Source organism: Schistocerca americana, chromosome 1 (assembly GCF_021461395.2).
Source record: "Schistocerca americana isolate TAMUIC-IGC-003095 chromosome 1, iqSchAmer2.1, whole genome shotgun sequence".
Taxonomy (NCBI): Eukaryota; Metazoa; Arthropoda; class Insecta; order Orthoptera; family Acrididae; genus Schistocerca; species Schistocerca americana.
The window spans coordinates 256,565,408-256,589,748 of record NC_060119.1 but is presented as its reverse complement, the minus strand read 5'-3'; the positions used below and the strand labels follow the sequence as shown (position 1 = coordinate 256,589,748).

At 42.5% G+C, this 24,341-nt stretch overlaps 1 protein-coding gene across 5 annotated transcripts in view; it reads left to right on the top strand.

Moving 5' to 3' along the window:
• Positions 1 to 24,341, top strand: part of LOC124563471 (inter-alpha-trypsin inhibitor heavy chain H4-like) — a 213,317-nt gene that overhangs the window by 61,043 nt on the left and 127,933 nt on the right. For all 5 annotated transcript variants that reach the window (XM_047130978.1, XM_047130977.1, XM_047130973.1 and 2 more), the window contains exons 7-8: positions 13,694 to 13,897; positions 20,724 to 20,868. In XM_047130978.1, the coding sequence (XP_046986934.1) occupies positions 13,694 to 13,897; positions 20,724 to 20,868 (349 nt within the window). The remainder of the gene's footprint in view (positions 1 to 13,693; positions 13,898 to 20,723; positions 20,869 to 24,341) is intronic.

Sequence of the window (24,341 nt, the reverse complement as noted above, 5' to 3'; positions counted from 1 at the left end):
GCGATCTGAGCGACGTTCAGTATGAACCGAATGTAGTATGTCATCTTGCCAAGTACTGACTGCAGTTGAGATACATTTCGAGAAATAGGCAGGTCAAGGATTGTAAGCAAATGAGATTGGAGGTGGTGCACACCCTGACTGTTTACCACTTGACCTAAGTACTGTAGTTCAGTTTGAAAAAAGTCACACTTTTTGAGACGACACTCGAGTCCTGCTTCTGACTACAGTCGAGAAATAGTACGCGAACTGGCGATGTGTAGGACCTGAAACGACAATATCGTCGAAGTACCGTAGTTTGAACGAAACATCACTGCTGCAGTGAGCTGTTCCAAGTAATGTTGAAAAGTGGCGGTTGCGGAAACACCGCCGAAGGGCAAACGCATATACTTGAACAGTCTTAAGTGTGTGTTTACAATAAACACTTTCTGTAATTCTTCATTCAATGGAATTTGCAAGTAGACATTACGCAAATTTATTTTAGAAAAGTAACGTCCTGCACCAAACCTGACCATGAGTTCTTCAGGGCGAGGTAGCGGATGAACGTCAACTGCTGTCTGTGGGTTGAAGTCAACACAAATGCGAATGCGACCAGAAGGCTTAGGAAACAAAACGAGAGGACTTGCCCCTTGACTAGGTTGCATGGGAGCAATTATACCATTATTTTGCAATTCTTTCAATTCACTGGCTACTTTGTCTCTCAAAGCAACTGGAACGGGGCTGGTCCGGAGAAACTTAGGCTGTGAATTGACTTTCAGTGTAACGTGCGCAACAAAGTTATTAGCTTTTCCCATTTTGTCTGAAAGTAGTTCAGGAAATTCTTTAAGTAAGCTTGCGGCACTGTCTTTTGGTGCAAAAGCCGACACTGAAAGTACATTGTCTTGGATGTTAAGTCATAACAAATCAACGGCTTCTAAACTGAATATGTTCTCACTGTCTCTTGATTTCAACGCAATAAAATTCACTGTCCTAGTGTGAGATTTGTAAGTGGCAGGCAAACTACACTGTCCAAGCACTAGAATTTCAAAAATGGTTCAAATGGCTTTGAGCAGTGGTAAAATGTTCAAATGTGTGTGAAATCTTATGGGACTTAATTGCTAAGGTCGTCAGTCCCTAAGCTTACACACTACTTAAACTAAATTGTCCTAAGGACAAACACACACACACCCATGCCCAAGGGAGGACTCGAACCTCAGCCGGGACCAGCCGCAGAGTCCATGACTGCTGCGCCGTAGACCGCTCGGCTAATCCCGCGCGGCCTCTGAGCACTATGGGACTTACTGTCTGAGGTCATCAGTCCCCTATAACTTAGAACTACTCCGGCCGGCAAAGACAGGATTACACATCACGTAACGCAACGTGACACACGTGTGGAAAAAAGGCCTTGTCCTAGCAGTTTGTTTGCAACGGCAGAAAAACGCCAATTTTGCCCGCTCCCAGAAAAAACAGGCTCGTGCACATGCAGTGAACGCTGTGTTTTCTAAACCCACAACAGGTTTTGACCAAAATAAGATTTAGGTTGTGCCTCCTTCTCGCTCTAGTGATGTGTAACGACGATCTAACAAACTATTTGTGTCATTACGAATTGCTGGCCGTCGTGTGAACTTTCAGTTAGATACAGGTGTCTCAGTAACTTTGCTTAATCGTGCCGCGTACGAACAGTTAGCCTCATCACGCCTTTTTAAATCTAGCGAGCCCCCACTGCATACAACGCACAGGAAATTCCAGTGGCCGGCCATGGTGGCCGAGCGGTCCTAGGCGCCCCAGTCCGGAACTGCGCGACTGCTGCGGTCGCAGGTTCGAATCCTGTGTCGGGCATGGATGCGTGTGATGTCCTTAGGTTAGTTAGGTTTAAGTAGTTCTAAGTTCTAGGAGACTGATGACTTCAGATGTTAAGTCCCATAGTGCTCAGAGCCATTTGAACCAATCCTGTCTTTTATGGCGGGCAAAACATCTAGGGCAAGACTTTACAAGCCTGTTTACATGTCTACGTGGCTGTACGCGCGGCTGTGAAAGCGCTCTTGTTGTGGCTGCTTGGGGCAGTCGTGAACAAGGGGCGACTCGACCCGACGAATCGGGGTCTGGTATGGGGTACTACTTTGCATATCAGCACGAGCACTCACTTGGTTATCCCACACACCCTGACTACCAAACTGTAAGTCAATCTGGTGATACGATCTGTTGTGCTGCCATTCACGAGCAGCATTCCAGGGGATGTTTTCCAACAGGATATAATTCGCCCACATACCACTGTGGCTGCATATGCTCCACGGAGTGTCGACATGTTGCCTCGGCCCACTCGATCATGAGATCTATTTCGGTCGAGCACTTATGGGACATAATTGGACGACAACTCCAGCGTCATAAAGGAATAGTATTAATTCTACCCGTACTGACTGGACGAGTGCAACTGGTATGGAACTCCACCCCACAAACTGATTCCGGCACCTGTACAACACAACGCCTGCACATTCCGATGCTTGCATCCAACGTTCTAGCAGTCACGCCGGTTATTAGTGTACCAGGGTTTCACATTTTCAGTGATGTATCTCACAGTTACATTAACCTGTTATCTTGCAATTTTAATCACTTATGTATGTCAGCTCGACAAATGTAGTTCCTAAATTTAATTACTCTACAGCAATTATTTTTTGGCCTTGTGATTTTTCTTCTGCCAGTGTATATTCTCGCAAACACATACACTCAGTGTTACCTTCTTCACTGTGTGTTGGAAGCTGCCACTGGAGATTGTATGCTCATCTAATAATACTGCAGGATTTTTAATATATCTGCTGAACATTGCTGCGATATTCATTGAACCACCGTGTAGGTAGTGCCACTCATTTCTGCATAACATCATTCCATTACTACAGTATAGGAAATTGTTTAATACTGCTACTGACTTCAACTTAAGTTCTGACGTCATTCCCACAATAACTGGCTTACTCCCTCTAACATTCAAACTGTACGTTGTATGGACAATGATACTGAAACTTCAGGCTGTGAATACTCAATGACATCACATACAAGAAAAATACCACGGCGATTACAGTCTTACACACACGGATACACGTACATCAATAATATAATGTGAGTACCTAAATAAGCTTCTTTTCTCTCACTGGCCTCCTTAGGTGGACAGGAATATTGTGCCATGTTTCAGTTTTTCAGCACGGTAGCTCATACACAGCTAAAACTTTTTTTTTAGTATGCGCTAGCTTGCAATGCACGCAGTTACCATAAACTTCAAAAGTTCAATGCACTCTTCTTGTTGTACTCTGAGTGTATAAAATGGCAGCATCCAGACACGTTTGTCCCATTAGTCAACAGGTAGCAGAATGCGCTTGTCGTCAAATATTAGTAACTGTTTGTATAATCCCACGCTACAATATTTTTACTCTGCTCATCATCCAATCACTGCAACAGCTGATTATTTACCTCTGAAAACAGTATTTACTTTTCAGGTATCCCACATCCTGGTCAATACCAGTATGGCCAATAACTTCACCAGTTACCATTTATTTTGGTTTGGCAAAAATTTTATTAGCATGTGACAGTCTTAAGTAATACACATTTGGAACATATGCCTGTAGATGTATGTGGTACCGAATGTTAAAACATCATGTGGGTTCAGTGTGTCTAGCATGCAGACAGATTGGTTACAGACCCTCAACTAGTCTTCTTCTGATCAACTCACTGCCATTACTGGCATCGGGGCAGAACCAGCTTTCAGCAGCAAACACAACTGACCTCCACCCTGGCCTGCAATGAGCTCTCGCTTCACACCACTGAAGTCGCCAACAATGGCGGTGGTTTGGGGGTCAGTGGGATGCAAGCTACAGGGTATTGGGCCCTAAACTGTCCTTGAAGTAACTGATTTGTAACAGTTCACTGTATCACTGTAGTGCCAACTGGTGCTCAAATTACTGCTGGAGATGTATTAGGATGCGCCAGAGCCACATACCAAACACAATGGTCTTCCCTTTCGGTAGTGCCACGCGGACATCAAAAGCCCAGTCTTCTTACGACTGTACATTCTCGTGACCATGTCTACCAGCAATCGTCTGTAGTGGTTACATTCCTGCCTAGTCTTTCTGCATTACAGAAGAAGAAACATCCATCTCCTCATGGCCCTATTACTCGATCTCGTTCAAACTCAGAGAGGTGTTGATAATGGCTTCTTTGTCGCCTTAAATGCATTCTTCACCAACATCTATCTACTCACTGCGTCCAGTCTCAAGACTATTACTGCGTATATTTAAAGGCAACCTGATTTGCATCCTCATAATTGTGCTACTCTTATGCGATTGGCACAAAATTTGAATAGATATTATCCAACAGACGTAGAAACACGCCTATCAACTTTCATTTATGTCACACAACTGCTGCTTGTTGTTTCTATTTTTGTTAGTGTATTTAATCTTAGCCAACGGGCTTACCGCAGTGCTAACACCGGTTCCCGTCAGATCACAGAAGTTAAGCGATGTTGGGCTGGGATAGCACTTGGATGGGTGACCATCCTATCTGCTGAGCGCTGTTGGCAAGCTGGCTGCACTCAGCCCTTGTGAGGCAAACTGAGGAGCTACTTGATTGAGAAGTAGCGGCTCCGGTCTCAGAAACTGTCATCCTGCCGGGAGAGCGGTGTGCTGACCACATGCCCCTCCATATCCGCATTCAGTGACTCCTGTGGGCTGAGGATGACACGGCGGTCAGTCGGTACCTTTGGGCCTTCATGGCCTGTGCGGGAGAAGTTTAGTTTTTTAGTTTAGTTTCATTTAATCTTAAGTATGCGACTTATGGACCTGGTGAGGGATAATCACAAACAGAAAGACACGGTACATAAGATTTTTGGAACCACTCACGGCACAGGTTTTTGGTTATAGATAAAACACAGTTGAAGGAATGACAATAACATGAAAACTTCAAGGATTTTTTAAGGCAATTTAATGGTATATAAGGCTATTTGTAAAAAACACACCATCAAGAAATACAATCATGTGATGCATCCCCGAAGTTAATACATATAACCTTCTGAGTTGAAATAATGAATATTTTTCACATATCTGTACAAAAGTGTTAACTAAATATTGACACAAAGCATGAAATCAACGCTGTAACCTATAAAGCACCGCAGAAGAATTTAATACGTTAACAGATGGGTGATGTATCTTGAAATTCGTCAAGCAGCTGGGATTTAGTAAATAGTAAAGGGAGGTAATTACATAATTATTCATTACACTATGGACAAATTCACATACGCCACGTATTCAGTCAGAGAACATCTATCTATATATTGATGAATAATTTGGAATGAAGAATGACGATCTGACACATATGAATGCGCAAGCAGAAACATGTGCAAGTGTTAGCATAAAATTCGAGAGGGCCGTTCACCAGACCAACACAAAATTCGAGAGACTCTGTGAACGGAGTAAATATGTTTATCAGAATGTTTATTAGAGTATCATGTAAAAATCTGAAGTAAATCGGTCAAGAATGTTCGATGTTTTTGGAAACAATGTTTCCTCTCATTTCTCTTTTACATATTATTACAGATGAAAAGTGCTATTTATCGCAAAATAATGGGGAATGTTCGGAATCACAGCGACAGTAAAACCTACAGTCATTGTAATGGCTTTGGGGGCCTAGACAATTGATCGCCAGTCCAAATTTTAAGTGGGCCACCAACTTCCGTGAAGTATTTGTTGCTCTGGAGAAGGCGACAGTTGCAATATAGTTCACGAAATCTGTTTATGTTGGTATGTATGTAATGGAGCTATTAAATCTCCACATGTACCATTTTCATTATGAGTTTGAGAAAACTCATTTTGGAGATCCAAAGTTGCTTGATATAGACACAGACAGCTTCATTTACTGGGTGGAGAACTGTGGTCCATACGAAGTGATCAGGTGTCAACTCAGTGCATTTGACATTTCTGAATATAAAACAAATAGACCATTTGGTATAAAGGCAGCCAACAAGACTGAAATTGGCTTACAAATGTTTATGATTCCTGAGGTAATTAAAAGCAGAATGAATGATTTGTGGACGAGTGTCAAAATTCCGCTTGATATTAATTGACTGCAACTCTTCTGTGATCAGGATGACGCCTTCATCCATAAGGTTGCTTGGCAGTTGCTGAATACTCCCTCCGCGATTTTTGGGACGTGAGGAAGACTCTTTTTTCTTCGTCTAAGTTACACTGTGATCCTTTTGGATGTAGATAAATGTGTGGAATGATGCAAGAAGACGCTTTACCGTGAATGACGAGTCACTGAAGATAGATGGCACTTCTTCCAATTTTATTTTGTTGCAGTTTGCCTCTGAAGGAATACGATTACCGATCAATGATTTACAGCATCCTTTGCATGATTGTCCATCATTATAGGCAGGCATATCATTATGTGCAAGCAGCTTATGTATCCTGATGATACCCACACACCTTACCAAAAGAACGATTTGGCGATCACAAACGTAGCAAGATAGGTCAAGAAAATGTCAAGGTCTGCCAAGAATTTTCCCACTCTTCTTTCAGGCAACTCTGCGAGCCTGGACAAACTTTTCCGTTGTCATTTCTTCTCACACACTTATCTGCCTTCATTGTTCCCGGAATACCAGGCATTTTTGGTCGCTAGCCAAGCTTGCACAACTGATATGATGTTTGAGACATTCTGCAGTCGAATTACCATAAGAAGATTCCTGACAGCTAACAGCCCTGTTACAAAGTTTCAGGTGTGAAGTGATAATGGTTGCACGATAAACGATCGGCTTCGATATAGCTGCGACAAAGCCGAGAAATTACAAAGACGTTCACAAAATCGGTTTCCTAAAGTATTTTTACCCCGAAATGGCGGGAATTTTGTAGTTTGTTCGAAAGAACCATATTGACAGTCAAATATCATACAGGGTGACACACGGGAGAAGGACGGTTTTGAACTGCGTAGTACTGAGGGCGCGGTGGTCGGAGGTGGTCGTGGTGAGGATAGTTCTGATCCACACAAGCCGCCATTTCATTTACTCAGTCACCATGGAGCAGTGGGACTTGCAACTTCGAGTGTTTGTCTATGAAAGTTTCGTGAAAAGTGGCGAGTCTGTTATTGCTGCGCAGCGATTGTTTCGTGCATGGTTTAATGTCTGTCGACATGGAGGTGTTCCGACCCGTAACACAATCCTCAGATGGGTGGAAAACTTCAGATCAACTGGAAACATACTGGATAAGAAGCATCCTGGCCCGAGATTCAGAGTAACGACACCAGAAAATGTTGAAGGGGTAAGGCAAGCGGCAGTCAGCTAGACGTCATACCAGTGAGTTACGAATCAATCGTGAATCAGTTAGACGAATTTAGCATAAAGAATTAAAATTCCATCCCTACAAAATGCTCATTGTCCAACAACTTAAGGAAACTGATTTTGCTGTATGAGAAGACTTCGTTTACAGAATACAAGTGATTTTGGGATCGAAAAAAATGAAATTTTATTGATTAGCGTTGAAGCTCATTTTCGTTTAAACGGGACTGTGAATAAGCAAAACTCACGTTACTGGGCTCTAGAGCTTCCACACCTTATCCACCAGGGTCCTCTACACTCAGAAAAAGTAACAGTCTGGTATGCTCTTGGCTCTGTTGGCATTATTGGACCTTATTTTATTTTAAGAGAATGAGGACACAGTTATTGTTAATTCGTTTCGTTACATTCGTATGCTTGAAACATTCTTGAAACAAGAACTAAGAAGATGACGAATCCCTTTAAAACAAGTTTTGTTCCAGCAGGATGGGGCAACATCGCACACCACAAACACTTCAATGACAGTTCTTAGAAGCATGTTTCCTGGCCGGATTATCTCACCCTTTGGCAATGTTCCTTGGCCTCCCAGGCCTGCCGACTTGTCAGTGTGTGACTTTTTTCTTTGGGGGTACCTTAAGAACTGTGTCTATAACCACAAACAACGAAATTTGGACGAGTTGAAGAATGCAATCATTGAAGAAATTGCTGCCATTCCTGCAGAGATTTTAATCCGTTTAATGGAGGATTTTGATAAGAGACTTGAGTCATGCATTCGAAATGGTGGACATCACCTTGAGGACATTATTTTTTACAAATAACTTTGTTAACTAAAATGGCAAATATTGAGCTCTGATTTTGTGTAAATAAACATGCTTAATTTTAAAGTTGTCTGAGTATTATTTCCTTAAAAACCGTCTGTCTACCGTGTGTCACCCTGTACCAGTACAACGTTTTATGTACAAAATTAGATCTGAAACTGGTCAGTTTCATACCCCATTTGTCCATTTCCCACTCTTAGTTTGGCTACGTAAATTCGGACAAAACCCCATTCTGTAGTTTATAGGGAGTCGTTTGACCTAAAGTATTTCACGCGAACTATGGCTCTGTCAGTAATGTAATAGTGACTCAGGAATACGTACGAGGGACGTTCAATAAGTAACGCAACACTTTTTTTCTAAAAGCAGGCTCTTTTTGTTCGGGATTCCAATACACCACATTTCAAAGTCTTCTGGCTACAAAACCCTATTTTTCACCATAATATCTGTTCAATGTGACGACTTTTCGCCACGTTTATTGGGCGGGCCGGTGTACCCAGCTGGTAGCACTCTCCACGTCGACTTCGGAGCCATCATCCTGCAGTGTCAATGATCTCTCCACACACGTATTGCACCAAATAGATGGAAGTCGTAAGATGCGTCATCCGGGCTGTAGCATGGACGTGGAAGAACAGTTCAATGAAGTTGCCAGCTCCTCTTTGGTGCACAGACTTGCGTGAGGTATTGCGTTGTCGTGGAGAAGGAGAAGTTCGTTTTCATTTTTGTGGCGACGAACATGCTGAAGTCGTTTCTTCAATTCCCTGAGGGTAGCACAATACACTTCAGAGTTGATCGTTGCACGATGAGGGCGACATCAAACAGAGTAACCTCTTCAGACTCCCAGAACACCGTCGCCATGATCCTACCATCTGAGTGTACAAGTTTGAAATTTTCTTCTGAGGATTGCAGTTTTGTTTCCAATGTGGCGATGTTCGACAAAAAATTGTGGCGATCAGCCTCGTAACACGCAAGCAATTCCGCACTATTGGTCCTTCCGTTAGAAGGCGAGGAAACCAGTAGGTACACATCTTTCAGTACACCAACAGGTGGACGAGTTTGTCAGCACTACTAAGCGGGTGAGTCAAATGAAAACTTCAGATTTGTAATAAGAAATCGAAATTTCTCGCCGTTATCCCGTAAGTTGCTAAGCGTGCTACAAACAGCGTTCAGCATGACCTGTAGGTGGCAGCATAGTGCAAATGCACACATACCATCGCAGTATCAGTATAAAGATGGCCGCCCCACTTGCGACTTGGACCAGGGAAGAACAGCGTTCCGTTATTCAAAAAATGGTTCAAGTGGCTCTGAGCACTATAGGACTCTACTGCTGAGGTCATTAGTCCCCTACAACTTAGAACTAGTTAAACCTAACTAACCTAAGGACATCACAAACATCCATGCCCGAGGCAGGATTCGAACCTGCGACCGTAGCGGTCTTGCGGTTCCAGACTGCAGCGCCTTTAACCGCACGGCCACTTCGGCCGGCCGTTCCGTTATTCGGTTTTTGCGTAGTGAAGGTGTGAAACCTATTGAAATTCATCGAGAAATGAAGGTTCAGTACGGTGATGCATGTTTGTCACAGCAACAAGTCTACGAATGGAGTAGGAAGTTCGCAAATAGTGTGACTTCAGTGTAAGATGCTCCTCGTCCAGGTCAGGGACAACGAGTTCTGACTCCACAGTACATTGCAGCAGTTGAAGCCGTAGTGAAGGAAAAACTGCCGAGTGACACTGAATGACATTGCAGCATGTTTACAGATTAGTCATGGGTCAGCACACCACACTGTGGATGATGCGCTCCAGTTTCACAAAGTGTCTGCAAGATGGGTGCCACGGCAGCTGACTCCTGAAATGAGAGAACAACGTGTTGATGCTTGTGCAGAACTTCTTCCCCGCTTTGAATGAGAAGGTGATGGCTTACTTGCAAGAATCGTTATTGAGGTCGAAACCTGGGTTCACTTCCACGAAGCGGAAACGAAGAGAGCGAACAAGGAATGGCGCCATACCTGATCACCAAAACCAGAGAAGTTTGAAACAGAATCATCAGCTGGGAAGGTTATGCTGACTCTCTTTTGGGAAGAAAAAGGCGTCATTTTGGAGCATTACATACCTAGAGGGACCACTGTCACCATTGCATCATGCACAGGTCTCCTAAAAAATCATCACCAGCCTGCAATCAAATCAAAGCGACGTGTATTGCTGTCAGCAAGGCCCCATACTGCCCGTACAACAGTTGCAACAATCACAGACCTGCATTTTGAGTGTCTTCCTCATCCATCATACTCACCAGACCTTGCCCCAAGTGATTTCCATATGTTTGGACCACTCAAAGACGCAATGGGAGAAAAAAAGTTCCGTTCTGATGAAGAGGTACGCCACGCCGTACATGAGTGGTTGCGCGGACTACCAAAAGAATTTTTTTCTAAAGGAATTTATGGACTTTGTAAGAGCTGGAGGACGTGCATTGATCGTGGCGGAGATTATGTTGAAAAGTGATACAGCTTTGTACCACTTCTGCTCAATAAATAATATTTAAAAAAATATTTGTCATTTGACTCACCCTCGTAGTTCGAAGTTCTAGGGGACTGATGACCTCAGATGTTAAGTCCCGTAGTGCTCAGAGCCATTTGAACCATCTTTTAATCCTATTTACTGGTATCACTAGTTTGCTGGTTTGCTTGCCCATGAGTGGCAGCAGCAGCGCTTATCGATAAGTGCACTGTCGTACTATTTCTGGCGCGACCGTTAGTATTTCTGGGTCGTCGCCTGTCGGGAGGTCAGTCGGGGACGGTTAGCGCCAGTGAGGCGCGGACAGCCAGTACTTGCCGACCGCTGGCCACACACATGAACTGTCCGACGGGAGCAGATTGGAGCGGGAACAACCGCTGGTTGGTCGTTCGGTTGGTCGTCTCATTGGGCGACGTGTATTTGGTCTTCTGATCGTTTCTGGGCCTCGTAAGTTGGTCATGCCGGACGTGGGTCGGTTCCTTCCTCGTGCAGAGATGTCGTCGCCGATGGGCAAGAGTTACTTCTGCATGGGTGGGTCCGAGCCAGTGTACCCGGGTCGCCGTGTCCCCGAATTCCAAACGAACAACGAGTTGAGTCGGGTTGCAGCTGCAGTGAGCTCAGGACAGCCAAGACTCGCCCGACCATTGCCGACACTCATAGCTTGAGTGGGGATGACCTTTATTGGTCGTTCGTCTAATCGGACGACGTGTATTTGGTCGCCGACCGTTTATGGAAACTCTGTGTGTGTGACTTGTCATTTCTCCTTGTTGTTCCATGGTGATTGGTTTTTAGGATTGTCAGAGTTCTTGGTGCAAGTGTTTACGTGGAACTGTGTGTAGCTTCTTTGATTTCCGTTGAGCAGATTAATGTAGTTGGTGTACTGGAGTAGCCAGTCGATCGGTTGTCGCGCCTTTAGTTGGGTGGAAGGGAATTCAGTAGGTTGTTTGTTGGTTCTTCAGCCGTCCCTAGGCCGTGTTGCCACCGATTATTTAGTGTTACACTTGACTGCCTATCTCGCCTAAATTGTTGTTAGAGTTTCCTCCCCAGGCCGACCTTCGGAACACTTCTGAGCACCACTGTTCTGCTCTTTGTGTTTGTGATTTTCTTTTGTCGCAAGTACTGTGCCAGGCCTTCAGCCGTGTATTAATTTTGTCAGTTCTGTGTTCAGTATATGGCCTTCAGTCGAACATTATGTGAAGTATTTTAAGATAAGGCCTTCAGCCATGTTTTATTTAAAATCCTTGTTTGCTTTGTATTTAGGCCTTCAGCCGCGTTTGTTTTAAAATCTGTGGCTTTCAGCCCGTAACGTGTAAATTCCTTTCTGTAAGGTTTCTCTTTAATCATCTTGAAATATTAAAATAGCCCTCAGCCGTATTTTGTAAATGCTTATCTTAATGTTTGTCTTTAATTATTCTGAATAATTGTTTGGGCCTTCAGCCGTCAAGATATTTCAAGTTTTCTTAAGATGGTTTTATGTTGTACTGTTTAAATGCTTGTCTTTAAAGGTTCCCTTTTATTATGTTGAAATATTATTGGGATTTCAGCCGAGTAATTAATTTAAATATTCCATAATATGGCTTTTAGCTGAAATTGGTTAATGCTTGCCTTTTAAGAATTTCCTTTGCTGATCTGAAATATTATTTGGGCCTGTAACCGAGAATATATTTTAATTTTATTTAAGTCAGGCCTTCAACCGTTTGTCTGAATTCTTATGCCTTAAAAGGAGCCAGCCGGGGTGGCCGAGCGGTTCTAGGCGCTACAGTCTGGAACCGCGCAACCGCTATGTTCGCAGGTTCGAATCCTGTTTCGGGCATGGATGTGTTTTATGTCCTTAGGTTACTTAGGTCTAAGTAGTTCTAAGTTCTAGGGGACTGATGACCTTAGAAGTTAAGTCCCATAGTTCTCAGAGCCATTTGAACCTTAAAAGGAATTATGTAAGGATATTTCAGTCTTACTTAAGTAAGGCCTTCAGCCGTTTCTCTAAATCCTTGTGTTTAAAAAGGAATTATTTAAACCTTACTATTGAGAAGTTACTTCGGCCCTCAGCGGTGAACTGATCCTTGTTGTTTTAAAGAGAAAACTGTACATTGTGTTTTCAAGGATTAAAATTCTGTGTACTTGTGTAACTAACAGTAACTGATCTTGGCCCCTTTCCACACCCTGATCCGCTCTGTCCTGCGATACCGGATTTCAAACAGAATTTTTCCTTTCACAAACAATAGATTACCTATCAGCGTCTGTACACATTTAACAAACTGTAGCAGATTAGTTGCACTGTGCTCTGCAGTATCTAATCTTGTGTGTGTGTGTCTGTGTGTGTCACAACCCCACCACTTTGAAACCCAAAATTCGTGGAAAAACAGGTGAAATTTAAGAAAAATTAACACGACGAAAAAGGGACCCACAACCTTACTACTATCGCTTGCGCCTTGTCCTGCGGTTACGCAGGGTCGGCCATGGTTAACCGGATTTGGCATGTTAATTGTAAGGAGTGGCCGGATGCCCTTCTTGCCGCAACCCCGTACCCCTCCCCCCCCCCCCCCCCTACCCCAGGACGGAATTAGTGTACCCCAGCTGTCTGCGACTTGTGTAAATCGTGAAACAGTGTGAATGTGTTTCAAATGTCTGTGAGTCGTGTAACTGAGGCGGGAAGTGGGGACCAGCCCGGTATTCATCTTGTAGGAGGTGGAAAACCGCCTAAAAACCACATCCAGGCTCGCCAGAACACCGGCCGTCGTCTTTAAACCGCCGGGCGGATTCGATACGGGGCCGGCGCGCCTACCCGAGTCCAGGAAGCAGCGCGATAGAGCTCTCGGCTATTCTGGCGGGTACCGACAACCTTACTCACTACTATCAAATTTTATCTTATACTGTGGGGGTACAGAATTCACCGTACACTCAACTCATAAAACGATCGAGCAGCCACGCTTCAATACAGAACATAAAGTAATCACTCTGTAGCAGCGAATTTCTCTGCAACTGACGTAACATGGCCCTCAACAAGTAAGTGCTATGTGGGCATAAAGCACGTTGCCATTGCCCTGTTATTTCCCGCTCGCCTGCCTCTGTACCAGCTGACTCGTGTGCAGGTGAGCGAGGACGGCTACTTCGTGCACTTCTACGCGCCTCCCGGCCTGCCGCCGCTGCCCAAACACGTCGTCTTCGTGCTCGATGTCAGCGGCTCCATGATGGGCCGCAAGATCGAGCAGCTCAAGGCGGCCATGAACACCATCCTGGACGAGCTCAACGCCGGCGACGTCTTTTCCTTGATACCTTTCTCTTCTGAAGTGCAGGTAAGCTGAACCGCCACTAATTGGAACGAAATGGTGGAAAACTACGTTGTTGGTTGATAAGTACAATTATAATTGCTCTAACTAAAATGTTTTCTGACGATCGCGGGTAAAAGATCTGAAGTAACATATTTTAAATTACAGTATCTCGCATTAGTATGTTGTCTAAGCTCTCCCATTACCTTTCACATTCTCTAACACTTTCATATGGAAGTATGCAACACTTAATTTCGCTACACCATGATTTCATTGGTTTTAAAGTGTATTCCTTCCTTTTAGTTTATGACAGTGCTACTCATTTTCATTTCATTAAATTTTCTAGGCAGATCTCACCTTTCTTCTTCCTGTAACTATAGCAGCTGCTAATCTGAACCAATGAAAACTGCGTATCCTATAAATTTATTTTGTTGTTGTTTTGTGGTCTTCAGTCGGAAGGCGATTTGATGCAGCTCTCCATACTAGTCCGTCCTGTCCAGTCCTTTCAATCTATGGAAGACTACTCTAGGATTTCAGAAGATACTAGCACGAAAACTATAAGAAATATAGAAAATAGACACATATTAGTGAGTAGTGCATCTCTGAGAGTTTTTAACTCACATTATGACACTAGGTTGCAAGTGCTACTCTGAAATGAAGAATTTGGCACAGGAGACTGATGACAAAAAAAGGGACACTAGATCGAACACCCTTCCTCGTGTTGTGGGAAATGTCATTAAAGTCAGCGTTGCATATGCCAGGGAAGGTGCAACGACAGTGCAACAATATTAGATACAGACTCCCAGGTAAACGCCATTTTCCTTGACTTCCGGAAGGCGTTCGATACAATTCCGCACTGCCGCCTGATACAGTAAGATCCTACGTAATATCAGACCAGCTGTGTGGGTGGACTGAAGAGTTTTTAGCAAACTGAACAGAGCATGTTGTTCTCAATGGAGAGTCGTCTACAGACGTTGAAGTAACCTCTGTCGTCCCACAGCGGAGTGTTATGGGACCATTGCTTTTCACAATATATATAAATGACCTAGTAGATAGTGTCTGCGGATGATGCTGTTAGTATACAGAGAAGTTGCAGTATTAGAAAATTGCAGCGAAATGCAGGAAGATCGGCAGCGTATAGGCACTTGGTGCAGGGAGTGGCAACTGACCCTTAACATAGACAAATGTAATGTATTGCGAATACATAGAAAGAACGATCCTTTATTGTATGATTATATAATAGCGGAACAAACACTGGTAGCAGTTACCTCTGTAAAATGTCTGGGAGTATGCGTACGGAACGATTTGAAGTGGAATGATCACATAAAATTAATTGCTGATAAGGCGGGTGCCAGATTGGGATTCATTGGGAGAGTCCTTAGAAAATGTAGTCCATCAACAAAGGAGGTGGCTTACAAAACACTCGTTCGACCTATACTTGAGCATTGCTCATCAGTGTGGGATCCGTACCAGGTCGGGTTGACAGAGGAGATAGAGAAGATCCAAAGAAGAGCGGCACGTTTAGTCACAGGGTTATTTGATAAGCGTGAAGGCGTTACGGAGATGTTTAGCAAACTCAAGAGGCAGACTCTGCAAGAGAGGCGCTCTGCATCGCGGTGTAGGTTGCTGTCCAGGTTTCGAGAGGGTGCGTTTCTGGATGAGGTATCGAATACATTGCTTCCCCCTACTTATACCTCCCGAGGAGATCACGAACGTAAAATAAGAGAGATTCGAGCGCGCACGTAGGCTTTCCGGCAGTCGTTCTTCCCGCGAACCATACGCGACTGGAACAGGAAAGGGAGGTAATGACAGTGGCAAGTAAAGTGCCCTCTTCCACATACCGTTGGGTGGCTTGCGGAGTATAAATTTAGGTGTAGATGTAGACAGCAGTCCACTGTGGGCGTTCGTTCATTCGTTTGTCTGTCTACAGGCGCGAAATATAAGTGGCCATCAAAACTTTTCTTTTATAAGGCCGTACTGTTCAGAATCGGTATGCCAGTGAAGCAAAATCACCGTGAGTTCTGAGGCAATGGTCTTATCGAGCCACCAGTATGAACATACCCGTTTTCTGAACCACTATGTCCTGCTCCTTGGATAAGTCTGTAACTGCCATACTCACATCTTCGTCCAACAGGACTCGACGACACTCCAAGGCCGTCTTTAAGGGACTGGAAGGGTGGTAATTGCATGGGAATAAATCAGGGTATGTTCTAGAGTGTCCCAGTGTCCTACTGTCGAGTGTACAATCGCACAGATTGACCGGCGTCTTGTGTGTCGAATCGTGGCCAGCACTGACTTGGTACACAATTCGCCAACGGTGGATTAAGGCAATTATGCTGCCCCATACACATTATCCGCTCTCCGATGGAAGTCTACCGATGTTTCTCCTTCAGCAGCCAAGAAAATAATAACAGCACGTTGGTCCTGTTTGGTCGCATTTAATAATAACGTCGCCATACCACAGTTTTCCATATTTATCGCGTGTACTTCGGAAAAGACACGAATGTCACACTGACATCTTGCCTACATTTCGGTGCTTATATACCCGCATCGGAGTCGCGCTACATTGAATCTGAGATGTAGCAACGCCCTCAAACGGAGCGTTTTTGAGCGCCCCTTTTAATTCGAGGCAACGATAAGGAGCGGATGATTAGTTCATATGTCCTGACACACCTGCCCTCCAGTAGTGAAATCTGCAACTTTGTCACGGTGCGTATTACGAATGGAAACTTGAAGAGATGCTCTCCCCATCGAATGATATGTACCACGAATCAGTATTTCTTCCAACTTTCATACAGTCATCGACAGAAACTCCAGAGGCAAGTGTGAATAAACCTACATTGCAAACTACATACATCAACTTGAAAGTGTCAACTGTACTCAAGCCTTGTTCATGTTCTACAATTTTTCTCCTCACACTTCCCTCCCTTACGAAACTGCCTCATCCTTGATGCCTCAGATTGAGTTCCACGAGCCGATCTCTTTGTTTAGGCACATTGTGCAATACCTAATTTTTCTCTCCAGTTCAATTCAGTACCTCTTCGTCAGTTATCCTTCAATCTTCTCCATTCTTCTGTAACATCACAAACTTCTATGATCTTGTATATATTCTTGCCGTCCATATTTGATTCCATATAAGGCTATAAACAAAACAAATACCACCATAAAACAATTCCTAAGACCCAATTTTATGTTACATGTCAGCAAATTTCTCTTTTCTCGACCGATTACCTTGTAAGGGTGAGTCGGTATCTTATACCCTCTTTACTTCTACTATTTTCAGTTATTTTCCTGCTAAAACAGCACAACTCTCTTACAAATTTTAGCCTTTCATTTGCTAATCTAATTCCCTCAGCATCACTTCACTTAATTTTTCTGCACTGCATCACACTTGTTTCACCTTTGTTGATGTTCATTGCGTCTAAGTTGGTCATTTTCTAGACATGTCACACTTCAAGAATTAAATTTTGTAGGTGAATCATGGACCTTGTCGTTGGTGGCGAGGCTTGCGTGCCTCAGGGGTATCTGTTGAGAGGCCAGACAAACGTGTGGTTCCTGAAGAGGGGCAGCAGCCTTTTCAATAGTTGCAGGGGCAACAGTCTGGATGATGGACTGATCTGGCCTTGTAACACTAACCAAAACGGCCTAGCTCTGCTGGTACTGCGACCGGCTGAAAGCAATGGGAAACTACAGCCGTAATTTTTCTCGAGGGCATGCAGCTTTACGGTATGGACAAATGATGATGGCGTCCTCTTGGGTAAAATATTCCGGAGGTAAAATAGTTCCCCCTTTCGGATCTCCGGGCGTGGACTACTCAAGAGGACGTCGTTATCAGGAGAAATAAAACTGGCGTTCTACGGATCGGAGCGTGGAATGTCAGATCCCTTAATCGGGCGGGTAGATTAGAAAATTTAAAAGGGAAATGGATAGGTTAAAGTTAGATATTGTGGGAATTAGCGAAGTTCGGTGGCAGGAGGAACAAGACTTTTGGTCAGTTGAATACAGGGTTATAAATACAAAATCAAATAGGGGTAATGCAGGAGTAGCTTTAATAACGAACAAAAAATAGGGGTGCGGGTAAGCTACTACAAACAGCATAGTGAACGCATTATTGTGGCCAAGATAGACACGAAGCCCACGCCTACTACAGTAGTACAAGTTAGTATGTCAACTATCTCTACAGATAACGAAGAGGTTGATGAAATGTATGATGAGATAAAAGATATTATTCAGCTAGTGAAGGGAGATGAAAATTTAATAGTCGTGGGTGAGTGGAATTCGATAGTAGGAAAAGGCAGAGAAGAAAACGTAGTAGGCGAATATGGAATGGGAGTACGAAATGAAAGGGAAAACCACCTGGTAGAATTTTGCACAGAGCATAACTTAATCATAGCTAACACTTGGTTCAAGAACCATGAAAGCAGGTTGTATACATGGAAGCGGCCTGGATATAATGGAAAGTTTCAGATAGATTATATAATGGTAAGACAGAGATTTAGGAACCAGGCGTTAAATTGTAAGACATTTCCAGGGGTAGATGTGGACTCTGACCACAATCTATTGGTTATGAACTGTAGATTAAAACTGAAGAAACTGCAAAAAGTTGGGATTTGAGTGAGATGGGACCTGGATAAACTGACGGGACCAGATGTTGTAAAGAGTTTCAGGGGGAGCATTAGGGAACGATGACAGGAATGGGGGAAAGAAATACAGTAGAATAAGAATGGGTGGCTTTGAAGGATGAAATAGCGAAGGCAGCAGAGAATCAAGTAGGTAAAAAGACGAGGACTAGTAAAAATCCTTGGGTAACAGAAGATACATTGTATGTAACTGATGAAAGGAGAAAATATAAAAATGCAGTAAATGAAGCAGGTAAAAAGGAATACAAACGTCTCAAAAATGAGATAGGCAGGAAGTGCAAAATGGCTAAGCAGGAATGGCTAGAGGACAAATGTAAGGATCTAGAGGCATATCTCACTAGCAGTAAGATAGATACTGCCTACAGGAAAATTAAAGAGACCTTTGGAGAAAAGAGAACCACTTGTATGAACATCAAGAGCTCAGATGGAAACCCATTTCTAAGCAAAGAAGGGAAAACAAAAAGGTGGAAGGAGTATACAGAGGGTATATATAAGGGCGATATACTTGAGGACAATATTATGGAAATGGAAGATAATGTAGATGAAGATGAAATAGGAGATACGATACTGCGTGAAGACTTTGACAGAGCACTGAAAGACCTAAGTCGAAACAAGGCCCCAGGAGCAGATAACATTCCATTAAAACTACTGACAGCTTTGGGAGAGCCAGTCCTGACAAAACTCTACCATCTGGTGAGGAAGATGTATGAGACAGGCGAAATACCCTCAGACTTCAAGAGGGATATAATAATTCCAATCCCAAAGAAAGCAGGTGTTGACAGATGTGATAATTACCGAACTATCAGTTTAATAAGCCACAACTGCAAAATACTAACGCGAATTCTTTACAGACGAATGGAAAAAACTGATAGAAGCCGACCTTGGGGAAGATCAGTTTAGATTCCGTAGAAATGTTGGAACACGTGAGGCAATACTGACCCTACGACTTATCTGAGAAGGTAAATTATGGTAAAGCAAGCCTACGTTTCTAGCATTTGTAGACTTAGAAAAAGCTTTTGCCAATGTGGACTGAAATACTCTCTTTCAAATTCTGAAGGTGGCAGGGGTAAAATTCAGGGAGCGAAAGGCTATTTACAGTTTGTACAGAAACCAGATGGCAGTTACAAGAGTCGAAGGGCATGAAAGGGAAGCAGTTGGGAAGGGAGTGAGGCACGGTTGTAGCCTCTCCCAGATGTTATTCAATCTGTATATTGAGGAAACAGTAAAGGAGACAACAGAAAAATTTGGAGTAGGAATTAAAATCCATGGGAAAGAAATAAAAACTCTTAGGTTCGCCGATGAGATTAAATTCTATCAGAGACAGAAAAGGACCTGTAAGAGCAGTTGAACGGAATTGACAGTATCTTGAAAGATGAACATCAACAATAGCAAAAAGGGGATAATGGAATGTAGTTGAATTAAGTCGGGTGATGTTGAAGGAATTACATTAGGGAATGAGACACTTAAAGTAATAGATTAGTTTTGCTATTTGAGGAGCAAAATAACTAATGATGGTCGAACTAGAGAGGATATAAAATGTAGACATGTAGGTAAGCGTTTCTGAAGAAGAGAAATTTGTTAACATCGGGTATAGATTTAAGTGTCAGGAAGTCGTTTCTGAAAGTATATGTATGGAGTGTGACCATGCATGGAAGTGAAACATGGACGATAAATAGTTTGGGCAAGAAGAGAGTAGAAGGTGTCGAAATGTGGTGCTACAGAAGAATGCTGAAGATTAGATGGGTAGATCACATAACTAATGAGGAGGTACTGAATAGAACTGGGTAGAAGAGAAATTCGTGGCACAACTTGAGTAGAAGAAGGGATCTGTTGGTAGGACATATTCTGAGGCATCAAGGGATTACCAATTTAGTATTGGAGGGCAGCATGGAGGGTAAAAATCGTAGAGGGAGACCAAGAGATGAATACACTAAGCAGATTCAGAAGGATGTAGGTTGCAGTAAGTACTGGGAGATGTAGAAGCTTGCACAGGGTAGAGTAGCATGGAGAGCTGCATCGAACCAGTCTTTGGACTCAAGACCACAACAACGCCGATGTTCATCTTATAACCTGTTTCCAAGACGGTATGCATTCCGTTTTACTGATCAACCAAATCCTTAGCAGCGCGTATGTGGGGAGGGTTTTTGGACATTTGAGTGAATTTTGTACCATGCTGAATGAAGTGGGACTCAGGTGATAATGCTTGGTTGCAGGTATGGCATCCAGACGTGCCGCTCACGTTTCGACACTGGCAGCCGGGCGTGAGCTCTGCGTTCAACGCCAGTGCCATCGTCGAAGCGACAAGCGAGAACATCGCGAAGGCCAAAAACAGCATTAACTCCTTTGAAGCGAACGGACGTATGTACAAGTCTCCCCCGGGACTTTAAACATATAAAAATCACAATACAATAAAAGAGCTGTAGTTAACTTCCAGATTTCATCTTCTCTGCTTTTCCTAGAAAACAGTTACCAATGTACGTGTGTGAAACGCATTTGACAATTGGCACCTCAGACAGAAGAAAATACTTCGAATTAGTATGCATTTGCTGTATTTTTAATGCGCCCATGTAGTTCAAAGATTGTAGGATTATTGTAGCGACTGCTGCAAATAAAGCAGTGGATATGATTCACTATAATATGAAACTATAAAAAAAAGAAACACGAAGCTGGCTGGAGACATATCCCTTTTTTATTGTCATTATGACATATTTTTTCTCACATTTCATTACGCACGTTTTCCTGTTTAACACAAGCACATTTGATGAATTACCGTTCATGATTATGCTCTGTCTCATTAGGCAGGTGAAAACATTTAGAAAACTGATCACCGTTGAAGAACTTGGTATGACTCTAACAATAGCTTTTAACATCGCAGTTTCCAGTACATAAATCCAGTCTACTACCACAAATATTTCATTACCCTATGTACATTAGGCATTTGCTTGTAATTTCACATGTCTGATAGTTGCTTCTCAGTATGTGTTATATGAATCTCAGAATTTTAACTACTCTACAAATGTTAGTTATTGATATAAGCACTAGGTAGTGTCACAATACTCAACTCTACCTCCTAACGTCAAGTAATTTCATAGGTAAGATAGAATCAAAGCCAACATCCACCTGAATAGCACAAGTTTATATGCCTACTAACACCATAAGTGATAAGGAGTTGGAGGAATGTATGATGAGATAAAAGACATTATTGACGTCCTTAAGTAGACGAAAAATTAATTTCTATGCGAGAATGGATTTCAATAGTAGGAAAAGGAAGCATATCAACAAAGGGGAACTGAGAAAAAGGAATAAACTCTAGGTGCAGTTGTCCACTGCAGTGAAGAGCTATTAATGTCGCTTCTTTGACTTTTTTAATGGATCCTAAGGCTGTAGAAGCCGAAAGGGCACAGCACCAGTAGATTGTGTCTACTGCAGTGAACTACATACATTTGTAGCCGCGGGACTGATTAAAACGCCGGAGTAGCGACATTGGCAGCTGTCCACTCCAGTGGAGAACTACACATCAGGGTTCAAGACGAAGCCTTCTTGTGGAAGTTAGCGCAAAGGGTTTTTTAATAATTGTTAAGAATCATGAAAGACGGTTACGTACGTGGAAAGTTTCAGATGCTTTATGTATGTAATGAGCTCTCCGAAACTAGGTTCAAAACACTATAACATCTGCAGTGACAAATGTGGACTGAAGATAATTCATTGGTTATGAAGAGGAAATTAAGTCTGACAAAATTAGAAAAAGATAGTACATTACTGTGATCGGATCTGAACAGATTAAAAGTCACACAGGTCGTAGAGAATGTCAAAGGGGCCTTTCTGCAACGACTGACAGAAACTAGAGAAAGGAATACCCTACAAGACGAACCGGTAGTTTCGAGAGATGAAGTAGTGAAGGCATCAGAGAATCCATGTAGGTAAAAGGTACAGAATAAATCCTCGGATAACACATGGGATATTGAATTTAACTAAAAAAATGGAAAAATACAAAAATCCAGCAAATGAAGTAGGTTAAAGGGATTACAGACGCCCAAAAAAATGAGACCGACAGAAAGTGGAAAGTCGCAGAGCAAGAACGGCCAGACAAAAAGTGCAAGGCTGTAAAAGCATGCACGGAAAAGGTAGGGGTCGCATGTCGGAAAATTAAATTAAAAGCTTAGCGGAAAAGAGAAGCAGCAGTATGAATGTACGAGCTCAGGGGGGAAGCCCGAACTAAACAACGGAGAAAAGGCTGCAAGGTGGAAGGAATACTCGTATGCAGAAGAGCGGTGGGTGGTAATAAATACGAACATGAATACAGTGTTAGACTCTGGTGAACGCGCATGGTAATACTGATCCCACAATTTATCTTAGAATATAAACTGACGAAAGGGGAATCTAGGTTTGCAGCGTTTGACTGGAACAAATTCTTTGAAATTCTGAAGATAGCAGGAATAAAACACCGAGACGCGAGGTTACCTATAACACAACCAGAATGACATGAAAGGGAAGGATGTGACGAATCTGTCATAATTCAGTGTACTAAATAAAATCCCTGGGACGAGATTAAGCACTGAAATGTACGGTTCTTTTTAGAAGTGCGAGTCGGTATAATCATGGCCGCGTGGGACTAGCCAAGCGGTCTGGGGCGCTGCAATCATGGACTGTGCGGCTGGTGCCGGCGGAGGTTCGAGTCCTCCCTTGGGGCATGGGTCTGTGTGTTTCTCCTTAGGATAATTTAGGTTAAGTAGTGTGTAAGCTTAGGGAATGATGACCTTAACAGTTAAGTCCCAGAAGATTTCACACACATTTTTTTGTATAATCATAATTTCGAGCCATACGTGTCTGCTTTCGTTCCCAGCAACTAAACTCGATGCAAGAAACAGTGTAACCAGTGATCCTTCAGTCTCTGTATCCAAGCATTGGCATGTGATGCGAGTTTTAAAATAAAAAGCAATATGTATTCAAACAGAAGAATAAAATAATGAAAATGATATAGAAAACGGAACAGCATTCAGAATATACATGTTACAAAAACGCATATGTCAAATGAAAGGTCTTTCTCTCTTAACCTCATCAGACCATACACATTACACTATTTCTAAAAGTTTAACGATGAACAATTTAATCATGAATTTTGCACATGTGCAATAACGACAAATAACACAGAACAATTTGTTAAAAATACACAGCAATACATTTAACATCCTCAGTATATGTGCTTTTTACACTCTATTCAGTGGTGCTAACAAATTTTACGTGTAAAATTACCATTTTCAAGTTGCAAGTGTCTTTAATGTAGGCCAAATTACAATTTAATTACATAAATTATAAATGAAGTAATAACGTAAACATATGTTGTACAATGAAGTAGGGAAAGGTTTAAGGAATACCATGCTGTATTCATTTGATATGCGACTAGAGATAATACAATAATCTGACACAGCTACATAATTAAATTATGTAAAATACGAATTAACTCAATAAATAAATAGGCTTTTACTGATGATAGTGCTAGTGCCCTAAGGTATCATCTGTTGCCTTCTTTGTCAAGATTACATGAAATGTTCAACAGTTATTAATGTTTAATGGTCCTTTGGAAGATTATTCATTTACCACGACCAATTCTTGCAACATGCTCTTAAGGGTAAATCATTCGTAATTTAATTACAAATTCGTTGAGACCTCAGCAAGTAGATTAATGAGATTGTAATAATGAAGTTGTTGGTTTTAATTTTGATACTAGCACCCATTTGTACTTCATATTTATTAAGAAAAGATGTTAACTAACAAAAAACAAATGACTTTTTTATTAAAAAAATCTTACTACTTTTGATTGCCAGTTGCAT